Raw genomic sequence first — 16,636 nt, 5'->3', positions numbered from 1 at the left:
TGGGGATCAGAGAAAATGAAAATTGAACATTTTCAGTGGTACTATGTTGTTTTCATGGTTTTTCAGGGGGCGTACAATTGTATCATAGTGGGCCCAACTCATTCAAAGTCACAATACAAAAAAAAATTATTCGAGGGCATTTAATGCAATTCATAGTCTCATGAACCCCAAAGATTATTTTAATTTCATTAGATCTACATTGCGATTTCATTTGCTGGCCTTTTTCGGCCATTTAATATTGCTCAGCAGCGATAGCAAACATTACAAACAGATCGCCATTAAAATAAATTTCTAAGTACTCCGCAAATGATTTGGGCTGTTCATTACTTTAATTATCTTGAGCTTGACTAGTAGTCTTGCCACGAAATCTTTTTTTTTTATCCATTTGCCGTCATTTTGATTCGGGGTTGCCCTCAAAGACGAGAGTGGAGCATCATTCTTGGAGGAGTAAGAATCTTCTAATCTTGCACACATGCCCCATGAACATCTTCCATATCTTACTGTTCCAGTAACTCCCCAATTGTATCGTAATTAAGAAAAAAAAATTATCTAGCCATTGCAATGTAGTATGTAGTTGGGCCCGCAGTGATACAATTGTGACTTTTTACTTCTGTGACACTTTTTCTTGAGAATTAACCAAAAATACAAACAAATCTATTCACTGTTACGTAAAACAGTTTATAATTAACTATAAATCACAATAATAACATAGCAATGGCATAATTTTAATGTAATTAGAATCACTCACACGCAGCGATACCCTAAACAACAACAACGGCAAAATGAACCCGTTTTAATTTGAATCTCGCGGCGCTTGCTGGCTATCTTACTCACACCAATAGATAGAGCATATCCGTCACAATTGTGCGGCTGTGGGCCCGATCACTTACGTCTTAAAATACCGCCAAAATTTATCTTTAAACTAACGTCACAATTGTGTTCGGCTGGGCTGAAAGGGATATCTCTTCTTGGGCAAGATTTAGCGCTACAATTGTTCTACATTGATAACGAAATGCACAAATCAGCCGGCGATAACCTAATCTGTTTCTATTAGGAACTCCCATTAGGTTGCTAACTAACAATACATAGAGAGTACATAGGTTTTTAAGATTCAATTTTCTTTAAAGTTGCTTATTGGATAATTGAATTTTTATTCCAAAAAGTAGTAAATCAATGCTAAAACTTCTACTGAAAATGGTGTCGGACTGTGTCTATCGCTGCCTCACGTTGGGCGCCAATGAAGGTCTTTTGACAAGCCTTTTTAGGCCATAAAAAGCCAAATATAATGTTTTGTAACGGTTTGTAATTGAATCTATATGCTATTTCTTAGCCGACGGCAAGTTTTGGTTATCCTGGTACAACCTACACTGTGAAGTATGTTAAATGGGTACCTACATAATTTTTATGACTTTATTTATGTACAAACATTTCACTTTCTTTGTTCCTAATTATATTGAAACTTACTACATGAGTATATACTACACCATCTCAAAAATCTTTTATCCTTTATCATTAAAACCCATACTTCTTGTTATTCATTTCCATCGTGATAGTAGTTGAAATATTAGAGCCCTAATGTTTCTGAAGTGTTAGACGTCAAATAAAATAACAGATTTAATAAATAACTTATTTATTTACACAACACCTCTCTCAATTAAAACCAAAAGAGTAGACACAGCTTCTTAGTCTTCAAGAACGAAATAAGGCAAGGTGTCAAGAGGTGCAGGGTAGTCCATCAACCAGATAGGACCCTGGATGCTTTCGCCAGAGACTCCGTCTTTCCAGAGACCAGTGGGCAAGTAGATGTGGCGGGAGACTGCGCCTTCTTCCATCACTGGGGCAGCCAGGATCTTCTCTCCGAGCAGGAATTCTGGAAAGATAGGGTTATATTTTTTACGCATTGGTTTTCTCCTAGTTTTCTTAATAAAGGTGCATAGGAAAAGCAGTTTTCTAATAATGGTATTTTCTTTTATTATGTGGGCTGTTACTACTGGGCATTAGACTAGGAAAACGTAAGAAGTAGGTACTAGTTTTCCAAACTTAGGCTCGATTGCAACATCTTACTTTAACTTTGACAAACGTCAAAAATCATACGGTCAAACTCCATACAAAAACACCGGTTATCGTTATAGTTTAGGTCAAAGTTAGGTGGTGCAACTTAGACTTTTAGTGTTTTAGTGCCATACCATATTATGGTCATGGTCTTCAACCCTTAAGTACCTAATTGAGATGACTGACAGGCGCTTCGCCGCATCATTCAATCATGTGCCCAGCCGAAGAATTTTAGTAACTGCCTACGTTAGTCAGGGTTGCAAAATTCATAAACCTCAACATTCCTTGAGGTTTATGAATTTTGAAGGCAAGCTTTTTATTAATGAAAGAATGAAGGTGAAAGAACTGTTTTGATGACGGTTTATTGATCTTCTTACCGTCCCAAATGGGTAGTGCGTCTTCATCAGTAGGGTCCAGCCACCAGATAGGCGCGTTGACAGGCGTGCCATTCTGCACTGACGCTTCCATGGCGGCTGCGATCGCGTCGGCGAAGTCCGCGTGTAACTGTGTGAACTTGCGGCAGATTTCTACGGTCTGGAAATAAACCGATGGAATGTTAGATTGCACTAAGAAATGATTAGTAGTTGTCACACTTATGTGGCAGTGGGCAGTACATAGCTCGTAGAACTGATAGCCGTTGTGGCGAAAAGTTCTCAAGTGGTGACGGCCGACGACGGACCGGAAAACGTAGTGTTGGTAGAGCTACCACTTGGTGGACTTATTGTGGAAACCCTTGGAGGTGGTATTGGTTCTAGAGTGGACATCGTTTGGTTGAAACGAAGAAAAATTATAAAACAGTTCATGCACAAAAATATCAGTTAAAGAATTGAGGATCGAGAGGTCTCCCTCAAAGCCAAGGATGAAAAACCTTTGAACCTTGGACTCTCATAAAAACTTATAACTTCACCAATGATACATGTTCAAGATATTTTCCGACTTCAAGCTTACCTCTTCATCATGGTCCCACGGCACAAAGGAGTACTGCAGCGTGGGCATGAAAACATTAGCCTGCAGCCATCTTATGAACAGCTCCTTGCTGGGCTTGTCGTTGTACCCGTTGCCTCCGATCATGTCAGGTAGTACTAATGTGTAGCCGTTGAGGTTCATCTGCAGGAGGGTGGTGACAAGGGTCGCGAGACCGTTGTTGAAGCCCCAGTACGTGTCTTTGTCGACCATACGGATGAAGACGGGCAGGTCTTGGGTCCTAAGTTAAAAAAAAGTTAAAGTCAAAGCAGGCCAAGAGCTTCCTCGTTGTGGATAAAAAACACTTGAATCATAAAATTACAGACTTTAAATAGATTTAGAACCACCCTTTTCATGCTTGCTAAAGTAAGGTATGAGGGCCGAGGGGGTCGCCTTATGACCTTCCAGATAAGCTGTGCTTATGGTGACCTCATAATTCAACAGTAAGGGTTGCTCACCTCATGCCGGACCTGACTTCGATCATGGGCCCGAACTGGGACACGGCGCGTACGTACGCCGCCACAATGTGACCGGGGTGAAGGTCGATGTCGCCATCTTGAACGGGGACCTAAATGTGGAACAACAGGAATTAGAGACAGTACCTACATCGAAATATTGTACCTTAATTCAAATTCAAAGTCTTTTATGGAGCAAAAGACCGAAATCTGGGAACGGCAATTTCAGAGAAGAAGAATTCCTGTTTTGCTAACGTGTTACCTGAGGAGACCAGCTAGACTCTCCGGCGTCAAACTTCAAGCTGTCAATGCCGTATGTGTCGATGAGGTTCTGGACGCGCTGCGTGTACCAGTTAGAGGCTTCAGGGTTGGTGAAGTCGATGTAACCGGGAACGGAGCCGTTGTTGTTCCACCACGAGGTGTCGGGGCTACCTTCCTCATTCAAGACTAGGTATCTGGAAAGTTTATTTAAATTTAGGCATTGATTTCCTTAATTTAGAATTGAAAACGGTAAATCTACTGTCCAAAGTATCTTACCCTTTCTCCAAAGCTTCCGAGTACCAAGGATCGCAGTCCTTGTTGATGAACGGATGCACCCAGATAGTCACTCTGAAGCCCAGTGACTTGATGTCCTGAATCAGTTGCTTCAAGTCGGGAAGCTTCCTCTCGTCAACGGTCAGAGAACCGTAGCAGATTTCCCATAAGTCGTCAATCTCGAACTGGGCATTCGGGTATCCGTTGTCAACGATTTCGTTTGCAAATTTCCAGAGCAGATCCTGGTCAATTTCTCGGGAGTATCTCGCCCAGGTAGACCAGACTGGGTATTGGATCATTCTGTAGTCGGGAATACCAGATGGCTTGCCCAGGTAAGTGTCGACGGCGTGTTGATGAGCTATCTTCGGATCGTCGAAGAACCAGATGTCGTATTTCAGGACGTTACGGGTGCGTTTGGTGGAGTAAGGAGCGGTTACTTCGGAGATGAAGCAGATATGGTTTTCTTCTACGTTGTGGTAGTCAACGAAGAGAGGAGCTTCAGGGTGAACGTAGAAGTAGTAACCGGCGGAGTTGAGCCAGTATCTCTCAGAAACGGCTGCGTTGTCGTCCTCCTTGGAGATCATGGAGTATTTTTCCAATTTGCTCTTCTGGAGTGGCCAGATCTGTTCTTTCTGTTCAGGGCCTCCGTACCATTCTTTGTGTCCTGTAATTAAAGAATTAGGTTATTGTAGATATTTATCTATTAGAATAAATAGTGAAATGAAATGAAATAGTTTATTCAGTACATAGGCCCTTTCCAGGGCACTTATACACGTCCCAAATATAGCTTGCCCTACCACCACTTCGGGACAACATAATATGGGCTGGTGCTGAGAAAAAGTGGGGGAAGTGTAGTGCTTGTTGAAGTTGTAATAAAACTTACTGAAGTTGTAACAGTCCTCAAAGATCTTGTCGCTGGGCCCTTCCCAGGAGACGGACACCTTCCATCCGCCGCTGGCCTCATCGAGAGCCGCCTCCATGTCGAAGGTCACGCCCTCTTCATGTAGAGCTGCCTTGCGGCCGACGTGCCCGAGGATGATGCTGCCTTTGTCTGGAAAGAGAACATTAATGTTATCAGTTAACTTCTTATGTTTCATGAATTTGTAATTTGGCATGGTTCTTGAGTGGAGAATATAGATATTATGACATGATATGATATGATATGGAAACGTAATGCAGTTAATTTCATGTTAACAATATTATACTATTGAATTAGATTCTCTGAAGCTAAGTTATTGTACTAGCTAGATTATTCTGATGTGACTAGGCTGTCTATCTGATAGTAGACCACCTAGTCACTCAGACATGTGACGATCACGTGTTTATAGATATATTACACGTCAAAGGGTTTTTCTATTGATAAAATAGTAAATACCATTGCGGGTGTGAACAAAAAAGATCTTATCTCTCAAGTACCGGCAAACATCTCTGCGGGAGATTAAATACTTAGGTACTGCTATCATATTGTTGATCTTACCTCTTGGTAATTTGAAGTGACATGACATTTCGGTTAACTCGCGTAATCTGGAGACCTAATAATACTGATCAATAAAGTTGTGTAGCTACCATTGATAACGCGCTATGGTCAGCAATAGACCCTATTGTGTCATAGCTGAATATTCAGTGCTATTCAGAAGAACATAAATGTGACTTCTCATTACATTACATCTAATCACATAGATAAAAATAATGGTAGTGAACCTGTAATGATGCTGATAAATGAAGGTATACTTACTGCTGGTCAGCACGACCATGGAGTGGCCGCCGGTTTCCCTCTCATTGAGGAAGAAGTCGCGCGTGGTGGCCTTCACGGAGGACTTTACAGGGACCTTTATGGACGCCTTGTTGGGCTTCGCCACCGCGCATAGCGCCACCGAAACTCCTGGGAACAAAATAAGTTTAAGATGCAGTTGTGGGTTTGGATTCTGCTGGGGTCAATGGTGTGAGGGATAAATTTTAGACTTGGGATTCAGGCATGCATTCGAAGATATGAATTACTATATGGGAGGTAGGAATCCTCTCGTTCCGACCGCTGCAACTCCCGTGTAGCCAGGACCTTCAGCTTGACCGCCAATAGAAACCTAACCATACATGGGCTTTTTCATTTTCCTGGGGGAAAATTTACTGTCATTGATATGAAATAGTATTTAATATTTCATAGTAACTTATAGTAAGTAGGTATGTAATTGTAAATCCGTTATTTCAACATGATGAGAAGCTCCAAAAACGGAAAAATCGAATTCATTAGATCAGAAGTACTACGAGTATATTTAAATTGGTACTTAGGTATAGGTTTGTTTAACTGAAACCGTTTGTTGGTGAACTTGGGCTTTGGGCCTTAATCAGTGAAATAATTAATTAAGATAAAATTAACCCTACCTGCCAAAAATAAGAACCACTTCATGTTGCTCGCTCGGCCACTGCGCCCGCGCTCTGGTGATTCGTCTATTTATCTCGTCGTATCGTCGGTTATCCGACAGAGGACATCGATAGTGACAGATAAATTCTTATTTTAAATCCCTAAACAATCTAGCGGGGGATGCTTTTTATTTCGTTTTGTGCTAAGTCATTAGGTACGTTGTGGTCGCCGTTTTCTACGATATCCACTAATCACGTAGTTAGGTAGAGTCATTGGCGTTAGTTATGTGAGACTTCCAATTCCAGTTTGTACTCTTTAGTAAAACTTCTGTCAAACACTGTACTCCGATGCCAAAAGTGAGAGATCACCGGTATCGCCATAGTTGTATTTTGGCAGTTGCATTTATTGAGATCATGTTACCCTTTGTCCCATCAGGCACTGCATATGCATATCTACCTACCCTGGAGGAGAGGGAGAACCGGGGAGACAGTTAATGGGATATGTTACTGGCTCCCGCTAGGGTTTACCTACTAAATACCAGCCAATGGCATCAGGAGTCCTATGAGTTGGGGACACGAGAGTCGGGACCCATGCCCGCCCACCCTTAGCAGTAGCCTCTAGGTAGCATTTCGTTTGATCGTTTTCGCCTTTAGGTAGCATTTCTTACTAATATATATTGCATGCGGTGTTTCCCTTAAATTAATTGTGCATTCAGTTATTACCACTATGGCTGTATGTATACTGTGTAAGCATTAATGTAACAATTTCTGGTAAACCAAATAAAATAAATAAATAAATAAATTTCGTCTCAGTTATGTTCCAGTAAGTAAGTCCAATTATTGTAAAATCTCCAAACCTTTTCAAAGTTTGCACCGCATTTCTGACAAAGAATAAAAAACAAATCGAAGCCATTGAAATTATTGTGAAACATCCTGTGTTAGTTACGTTAAAAAAGTTATGCAATGGTAGGTACACTTTTTCTAGATGGCACTTTATCGTACACACTTTTGAAAAGATAGTCTTTCGTAAATACAAAAACAAAATTAATTTTTGACTGGTTGTATAGCCTAGCTAGATAGATGTTACAGTACTAAGCAGTAGACTCTAGCTAGAGTATACTTGACGAATGAATAAAGACATAAATCATGGTCTTGCTTGATGCAGTACTTCTTGGCTTGAAAAGAAGAAGCAAGCAAAAGCTAGCTAGCAAGCTAAGATGCGAATACAGTCGTGGGATGTGGTGTTAAAATAAACTGAAACAATAACGGTTACTAAATACCAAAATAGGAACTTGTTGTTAACAAAATACCATGGCGATAAGATACCATCTCAAGAGTAGTTATACAAGTTTGGAATATCTATACTTAAAAGTTACGTAAGGTATTTTCTACCTACCTATTTAGGTATTTACTAATTAAAATAGCTGGCTTACATAGGTAATTACTATTAACTACGAATTAAAACAGAAAATCTCTCTGTACTTACTTATATTGACCCGCTACTACATTTACTTAGTTGGCAATTCAAGCCTTTCAAGAAAATTAGGTGATTCAACAGGAAATATTCATGAAATGAAAAACTTTTATGCCTAGGTTTTAAGTTTTCCAAATTTAACATTTTTTCGCGGGTATATTTCAGGGGTAATTTTATCAAAATTACAATGGAGAAGGCATAATATACCAACAAATGCGGAGAGTGAGTTCATATTTTTGTCGATGGTTCATTCTACTTATTTGAGTTATTTAGTTTTATAATAGAATTCACTGAAATAAACATCCCGTGTCGTTTTTTCATCGGGGGTTAAAAATGGAGGGGTAATTTAAATAAAGCACCTCCAGTTAATAATGGCTTTCTGGCTCAAAGTCATGTGTGTCATACGGACTGGACGGTCTAATAATAAAATTGCTGTTTGACATTGACGTTTGGTTGCACCATCTGTCACCTACCCTCTGCTGGCTCTGCTGTAAAAAAACAAAAGTGGACGAACGAAGCGAAGCGGCAATTTATCCTTGCAATTGCAATGGCAGATCCTAGGATTCGACAAATTAAAATAAAGACGGGTGTAGTGAAGCGCATCGCCAAGGAGAAAGTGGTGTATGAAAAGGAGGCAGAGCAACAGAAGAATAGGGTACAAAAGTTAAAGGACGAGGGTAAAGACGAACATGACATCAGAAAGCAAGAAGAAGTGCTCCAAGAGTCTCTGATGATGGTCCCGGACTGCCAAAGAAGGTAAATTGTTAAAGTTTCTAACCTGTTTAATAAGTGTACATTAACTAATTAGCTTTATATTGCGTATTTCCAATGTAATTTCTCGTTGCTAAAGCAGATGTTGTGAGGTTAGGTTACTTTTTATAAGGTTAAAATGTTATTTACTATTGCAAATAATAAAAGTAATTTACATAAAGTCATGATAAAAACTCTAGTAGAGGAAATTAGTGGATGTTTGACTTTATTGATCTAAGTTTGTCATCATGAGTCATCATGTTATGAACAATAGATTCCAGGCTCTTTTCATGACTCATTTTGTATTGTTTGATGCGGTAAATAATAACTTTTCCATCAATTTCAGACTTGTCAAAGCATTTGCAGACTTAAAAAATACTCTTGAAACAGAACAGGACCTCAAAGAGCACGAAGATTATATTGCTGCCCAACAAGTGTTGAAAGACGCTGAGTGCCAGCTGCCCGAGCCTGTTTCGTCATAATTCTAGTTATTGATATAGTATTATACATATATTTTTTGCAATCATGTCGAATAACCATCACTTTTATAATAATTTTCGTGGGAATCACCATACATTCCAACCCATGAGGCCGCCGGGTGTGGTGCCCCCGCCGCCGCCGCCGCCCCCTCGATTATTTTTTATGCCGCCTCCTTCTCCGTCTGCACCCACATTAGAAATGTTAGATAACGAGTGCGCAAAAGAGATGGAAAGAAAATTACCAAAAGTTCCAATAAAAAGAAAAACAAACGCAGTCTCAATATCTGAAGTCCGTAGTAAACTTCGAGACTTGATTTTGACTCTGAATGATTTGAGAGACAGAGAAAATCTTCTAACTGACAAGATAGACTCCTGTTCAGATGAGGAATGGAGGTCAGAACTTGAAGAGGTGAAGTTGAAGAAGGCATTTGTTAGAGAATCACTTTCAGAAATTAAAACTACTTACATGAGTAATCTAGGAAAGGCTATAGCAAAGAGAACTGCTAAAAGACAGCGCTTGAAGAGACGTAACATAGAACTAAAGAGGGCTAAAGAAGAGAGAATCAAAGAATTAGAAGAGAAATCGAGGAAGATTGATGAGAACTTGCAGAAGATAAAGGATGCTGTTGTCAAGGCTAAAGAGGTATGTAATTAACAAATTTCATTGTGCAAAATAACATAATCAATTTAACTTTTTAATGTCATTATTTGTAAAATTTGGTCTCAAATAGTAATAAAATAATGAATGTTCGTTCACATAATCATCATTTTAACATAATATTTTAGGAAGAAGAAGCAAAACTTCAAGCTGATGTAATCCTGAAAGAGGTGTTACGGAAGAAACATAATGCCAAGAAGTTCATAGCTAAACTGGATGCTTTAAAGAAATTGCGCAAAGCAAGAATGAACACAGCCAAAGGTCGAGGGGAAAATGTTTCAGAAAAAGAAGCAGAAGAATTTGATGGCAAAATTGGTAAGTAATTACTTGTTTATTTGAAGATTCTTAATGTGTTGCATGTGGGAAGATTTTGGTATGATCAAGTCTACACTGTGAACAGTTTGTACACCTAGTAGTTTGACTTGGATCTATTTAATGTTTTTAAAACCTTTCAGATAAACTAAAGTTGCTTTGGGGCCAAAAACTAATCAGTTATGAAAAGGAAGAACAAAATCTCCGCGATAAACTGAAGCAAGACAGTGATGAGCAGAAAGCCGCCAAAGCTAACGAAATGGAGAAGCAAATGACTTCTAATTTGAGAAAGTGGAAACGAGCTCTCTTTGGGGACTCCACTGCAAACCCACAAGTGGACTTCAATGGGCATGCGGAGAGATTTGTTGCCGTCAGGTAAAATACTAGCTATTCTTGTTATAAAATATTTAAGGTAAAAGAAATGCACCATAAACTGCACTGCCATTATTTTCATAACATGAGTATAGTTGCAAAAGTTGCGATATATTGCGCGTTTCTACTCGTACCCGTGGGATGAAACACTGAGTGTTATTTCATCTGCTATGTAACAATTTGCTTTTTTTTTTATGACATTTATATTAAAATTGAAATTAAATCTGAATCAATTTCATATTTACCTTGTATCCTTACCCTTCCAGATGCCAATGGGATCAATTCCTGGACAGTACAGGGTCCCCTCTTCCTGTTGGCTGGGTGGTGCCAGCGAAGCCAGCAGACTCATAGATTTCCTATTTACTACTGGCCATCAAGTACCCTTTCAAATACAATAAAATTGTTTACTGGTATGCGCGAAGTAAAACGAGCGCCCGCGCTATGGTCTGACGATTTTATAAGGAGGCTTATTGTATGTGGTGAGCTCTTTCTTATATTTTCCTTTGTTTGCCAAGTATGTCAACCTGCTATAGTTTCAACGGTTGATTTGATACTTATGCTCAGGACAAAGTCCAACACAAAGACTAGAGATTCATCATTTTATGGTAGATTCCATTTATTAAGGTGTCAATCTTCATTTTATACTACCTTCAGTTCTCTATGCTTGTTAAAATATTGATTGAATGGTGATATCCTCTATTGATTGTAAAGTATTATTTTTATGGTAAAATCTCAGAATACAGAACAAACCAGAAGGAGTGTTCGATAACATTTCTACGCGGCAACTTGTGTCCAAAATACTTCCCCTCCCGCGCCCCTCTACCCCCTTTAGTGTTACTAGCGCCGTGTGACACCCCCATTTTTGGGGTAAAATTATGTAATTTTTTAAAGAGATGTTAAACAAGTAAAAAATAAGTAAGTGAAATAAGTACACACGGCCAGTGTTAACTATCCATTTCCGTTTTTGCTCTCGCTCTTATCAAATGGTGATTCTTTGCGATAGAACGAGACGACATGACTGGCCATAGGCATAGATAGTACCTACCTACCTATGAATTTAATTTTTACTCCGAAGTAACTAAGTGTAAGATGATTATTTATTTCTATTAAATAGTGTAATATATGTACTATATTTTATGTAGGTATAATATGTTATTTAAAAGTCAATTACAAAAGTCGAATATAAATTTTAGAATGCCAAGTAAAACAAAAAAGAAACTTAAGGTTCTTTATTATGTAAACATATCGACAACAAAACATTTGTTTACGGCGCAGTAGTGCTTTTAGTTTAACTTTTCTTGGAGTCAAAAACAGAATCCAAATCAAAAACATCACCAATACTTAAATTTGATTGCGAGGCAACTCTGGCTGTGTATCCTGAAAAAAAATCAGAGTAAGTATGTAAGCAATAATTAATTACTTAAAATTATTATTAAATATACAAATATTGCTGCTGCTGATCTGTTGATACCAATGCCTTACTTTTGAATAAATGGGAAAGTATGAAATTCACGATAGTAATTTATTATCTCCTCATTATTAGGGAGTAATATTATAAATTAATTCAATATATTGAAATCAAATCAAAATCAAAAATATTTATTCAGTTTAGACCACAAGTGGCACTTATAATTTAATTAATCAGGTTGTCATGTCATGGATGAAATTACACTAAAAACTAATTAAAACAAAAAGGATGGGGAAAATATTCCATTATTCTGTGGTAACGCTAACAAAATTAACGCGTGAATTTTTTATAAGTAGACAAATGTAATTCAATATAAAAAAGTAGGGTAAAATATTCCGTTGACCTGTGGCAACACTTACAAAATACAACCGTGATTTTTTTTGAAAATTATTATTTAATTAAAATGAATTGGAAATGTGCTACTTACGGATAAAACATGATCCCATGCACTTTCTTCGTAATTCCAGTAGCATTCTTACATGTTGGAACGGCACAAGACGGCATAATTTAATTATAAAGTGTCAATCTGACGGATATGTAAACAATGCGCGCGCCGGCCATTGACTGATTGCTCTAAAGTCAAAGTAGTGCGATTTGGAGTACTTTATATGAATACACATTTACGCCCGTTGACGGTTTCTGGTTTGTTCCGTATTCTGAGGGTAAAATTGAGTTGCAATTTTATGTAACTGCGGCCTTTTTGTAATGATGTGATTAATTGAATTGCATTTATAATGCTTAATTAAACTTTTTATACAAATCGTAAACGTTTTTTCTATATTATTATAGAAATTTATCTAAGATCTATCTCAAAACAAAGGTAATGTAGGATAGTGCTCGTATTTTTACTTCTTGCGTAATATTGTTCAGAGGATATGTTTAATTAATTTTGTTCGTCAAAAATTTTGTATTTAGGGATGGGTTACAATGAAAGTGTATCTCAAGTCGGCATATTCAAGTCTTTTATTCGTCGCGTCCAATTTCTGGATTATTAGTATGAAATTACACGTAAAAACCACACCCGCTCACATCTTACAACTATAATTTGCGGTTTACAACTAGTTTTCGGAGAATTTACCTATGGTTTCGTTACAACTAGGTTTGTCGTAGAATCACCTATGTGTAATACAAAGATTATTCTAACACAATTTCGTGGGAGCGAGATAGCTTGCTTGAACTTTACAGTCAGGCTAAAACAAATTGAAAAAATCAGATTTCCCTTTTTAAATATGTCGACCTTGTTCCTCTCACTCGCACTTGAATATCAAAAGTATCAAGTAATCTCGCTCCGTACATCACACTGAGGTAATACGGCTTAAATCAAACACCACACAGTATTGCACGACGGCAAGCGCCGGTTACCACCACATATTAAAATAAGCTACGTACTTCCTAACTTCATCCATACAATCCGATTGAGATAACTGCGCACCTGACTGGAATGCGACTCTCCTTTACCCGCACACCTCCCCGCGTTTGCCTAGTCCGTACCAGAGCGTTGATGCACGGTAATACTATCTATACAGTATTCCAACTCGGCCATATTTTTAAAATAAATGTCAACAGTCGCGCGGTACGTCACAGTATGACAACATGCGATAGGGCTGCCCACCTACAGTACCCAGTTTAATTACATCTGCCTACTTAGAAATTTCTATCTAGTTTTGTGATTGTATTTTTTTATTTAGTTAGACAAACAAAATACTTTGTGAATGGAATAGGTTAAAAATGTGTGTTGTTTTGTGATTAGTAGATTTAATTTATTTAAAACTACGTAAATAATTTTGAAACTTTAATAATCATAATGATCTGTTACGTAAATTTCGGGCGAGCGAAGTCGTGGGCAAAAGCTAGTTTAATACACTATAATTTTCATTTCAAATCAAACTGACTGAAAATGACAATTTGACTAGTTTTTGAACAATTTGACCGTAAATGACGGTCACTCAAATGCAATCAGTTTTGTCATTTTTAACATTTGGGCACAGACGTCCATTCGGCACATTCGCGACACCCCCGACTTTTGCATACCGAGCGCATACCGAGATTTGAATTTCGAAAGAAAGTTCTCGTTTCGCACGGTAATACTATCTATACAGTATTCCAACTCGGCCATATTTTTAAAATAAATGTCAACAGTCGCGCGGTACGTCACAGTATGACAACATGCGATAGGGCTGCCCACCTACAGTACCCAGTTTAATTACATCTGCCTACTTAGAAATTTCTATCTAGTTTTGTGATTGTATTTTTTTATTTAGTTAGACAAACAAAATACTTTGTGAATGGAATAGGTTAAAAATGTGTGTTGTTTTGTGATTAGTAGATTTAATTTATTTAAAACTACGTAAATAATTTTGAAACTTTAATAATCATAATGATCTGTTACGTAAATTTCGGGCGAGCGAAGTCGTGGGCAAAAGCTAGTTTAATACACTATAATTTTCATTTCAAATCAAACTGACTGAAAATGACAATTTGACTAGTTTTTGAACAATTTGACCGTAAATGACGGTCACTCAAATGCAATCAGTTTTGTCATTTTTAACATTTGGGCACAGACGTCCATTCGGCACATTCGCGACACCCCCGACTTTTGCATACCGAGCGCATACCGAGATTTGAATTTCGAAAGAAAGTTCTCGTTTCGCCTGTTTTATGAAGTTACAATACTGTATGATATTATTACCGTGGTTGATGTGACGTCACGGCTGCCAAGTGCGAAATTAACTCTATCGGTTATTACCATGATCTATATGCTTCCATACAAACGTAGTTCCGTCAAAAATGACTTAACTTATAATTAAACAAAAATAAACTTTATTCCTATGAAGCGAAGAAACTACGTTTGTAGGAAGAAAAACTTATGGAGGACTTTAGATAAAAATAATGGGATTTATGAACTTGAGATTTATGAAGGTAATTTTCTAATCGACTATAGAAATGTCGATATTAGCGAATTTTATTAGTCGCTGCACCAGATACCTACGAGGGGAGGCTGAAAAGTTTTGAGCCTAGGGTATTAAAAATGCCGATAGAAAAGTGTAAAAAATATATTTTTCTATTTAATCTCCCTCTACTACAACGGACTTCTTACATTTGTGTAAAAGAGCTTTTAACCCACTGAAAAAAAATTCGCAATCTTTGCCCTCGAAATGAGCCTTTAACGCCGCCTTCCTTTCTTTGTCATTCAAAAATCTTTGTTCCTGGAGGTTTTTTTTTTCAATTTGAGAATTAGACAAAATAGCTAGAGAATCGGACTAAACTGTGTGGTGGGTGATTAAGTAAGCCATGCAACATGCGCGGTGTGCGCGGTTGAATTGTCTTGCAGTAACAGATTTCCTTTCGCCAGTTTGCCTCTTAATATTTCAACAACCACTTGACGCACTCCTATCAACAGTACAGCATAATAATCCCCGTTTATTGTAGTTTTTTTTAAGTAGGTAGTCAATGAATAAAATTCCTCCACAATCCCAAAAATAGTGGCTATGAGCTTGGGTGTCGATCGCTCCACTTTGAATTTCCGCGGCAGCGTTTTCCCTTTTTAATCCATTGCAGTGACTCTTATTTTGACTCTAGATCGTACTGCCGGATCTATTATTTATCAATAGTGATAATGTGAGAAAAAAAATTGTTAGGATTATTGTCAAAGATGTCCTAAAACTCCTGCGAAGTTGTGACTCGACGCTGGTTGTCGAGCGGCGAGAGCATTTTTGGCACCCATCGCGCGCACCCCTATTTCATGTGCAAATGAGTATGAAAAATATCGCCGTTACGTTCTTTGTTAATGCCTATGGCTTCAGCTATCTGTCACAACTTAATTCGCTGATCTCTAAAGCAAGATTTTTTAAGTTTTCATTATTTTATTCGTTAATGGCGAAATCTGGCCGCCCTGACTTGCGGTCATCTTTTAGCGACTCCCTGCCATGCTTGAACTATCGGATCCAATATTTCATGATGGCAAATGAAGGCCCAGACTCCCCATAAACTGTAGACATCTCTTCAAATGTTACCGTCAGCGTTTTGTTCCTCTTTTTGAGGAGTTTTATGGCAACTGTGTACTTCGATTTCGTACATTGCGCGGATGACTGAGACATGATGATGTTTACTGATTAATTACTAAAAGCGCGATGACGCTAATGAAATGAAACTTTGTACATATACTAAGGAGATTATTGGCAAATTAAATAAATTTAAAGCGACTCAATAATAGCACTTGAAGATACTTAGGCTCAAAACTTTTCAGCCGCCCCTCGTATACTGATGGGCTCAAAACTGTAGATATACTTGGGGGAAAAATCAGAAAGGCCCACTGGTAAATAATTTCGATGGATACAAGTTATTTTATACAAACAATCCAAGTATAAATATGTACATATTTCTTTTTAATTTTATACAATAATAAATTGACAACTTGTGTTTGTGACCACAAAATAATTTATTTACAAATCTAGAAGGGCCATGTCCACAAAACCTAAAACTGAATCGACCTGAAAATATTTGTATAAAAAAGTCCAAATAAGACAAATTACACAAATTATTCAGACCCACAAAGACAATGTACAAAAAAAAACTAAACACAGCATACAACCTTTCGCTGGGCCAATAATACTTTCCACTCAAAATGGTGATTATGTTATATTTTAGAGCAAAAACAATAATATCAAAACTGTAGTGAAAGATGAGCACAAATCAACACAAGACAAATGACTCAACTTTCATGACAAATAGTTTTAGCCATGTAGTTGTAAAATATGACGT

The 16,636-nt window shown here is 37.8% G+C and overlaps 2 protein-coding genes across 3 annotated transcripts; one reads left to right on the top strand and one right to left on the bottom strand.

The window, feature by feature from the left end:
- Positions 1-1,617: 1,617 nt before the first annotated feature.
- LOC114360599 (myogenesis-regulating glycosidase) lies at positions 1,618-6,481 on the bottom strand. Its single transcript, XM_028315345.1, has 9 exons — positions 6,384-6,481; positions 5,740-5,886; positions 4,888-5,055; positions 4,008-4,668; positions 3,733-3,925; positions 3,474-3,583; positions 3,001-3,256; positions 2,430-2,586; positions 1,618-1,870 (listed from the first exon to the last, which is right to left on the bottom strand). The coding sequence occupies exons 1-9, from the start codon at positions 6,406-6,408 to the stop codon at positions 1,683-1,685; spliced, it is 1,905 nt and encodes a 634-aa protein (XP_028171146.1). The 5' UTR covers positions 6,409-6,481; the 3' UTR covers positions 1,618-1,682.
- A 1,814-nt stretch (positions 6,482-8,295) lies between these two features.
- On the top strand, positions 8,296-11,126 carry Tbca (Tubulin binding cofactor A). Of its 2 annotated transcripts, XM_028315342.1 has the most exons (5): positions 8,386-8,592; positions 8,933-9,708; positions 9,852-10,038; positions 10,179-10,410; positions 10,674-11,126. In XM_028315342.1, exons 2-5 carry the CDS (start codon positions 9,112-9,114, stop codon positions 10,756-10,758), a joined length of 1,101 nt encoding a protein of 366 aa, XP_028171143.1. In that variant the 5' UTR covers positions 8,386-8,592; positions 8,933-9,111; the 3' UTR covers positions 10,759-11,126. The 2 variants fall into 2 exon arrangements, with proteins under 2 accessions (XP_028171144.1, XP_028171143.1); XM_028315343.1 differs by lacking the exons at positions 9,852-10,038; positions 10,179-10,410; positions 10,674-11,126 and having other exon boundaries at positions 8,296-8,592; positions 8,933-9,259.
- Positions 11,127-16,636: the final 5,510 nt, after the last annotated feature.

This window comes from Ostrinia furnacalis, unplaced genomic scaffold (genome assembly GCF_004193835.3).
Source record: "Ostrinia furnacalis isolate ACB-3 unplaced genomic scaffold, ASM419383v2 OfSCF5103, whole genome shotgun sequence".
NCBI lineage: Eukaryota > Metazoa > Arthropoda > Insecta > Lepidoptera > Crambidae > Ostrinia > Ostrinia furnacalis.
Note: the sequence above shows the minus strand (reverse complement) of the source record. Positions and strands in the feature narration are given on the sequence as shown.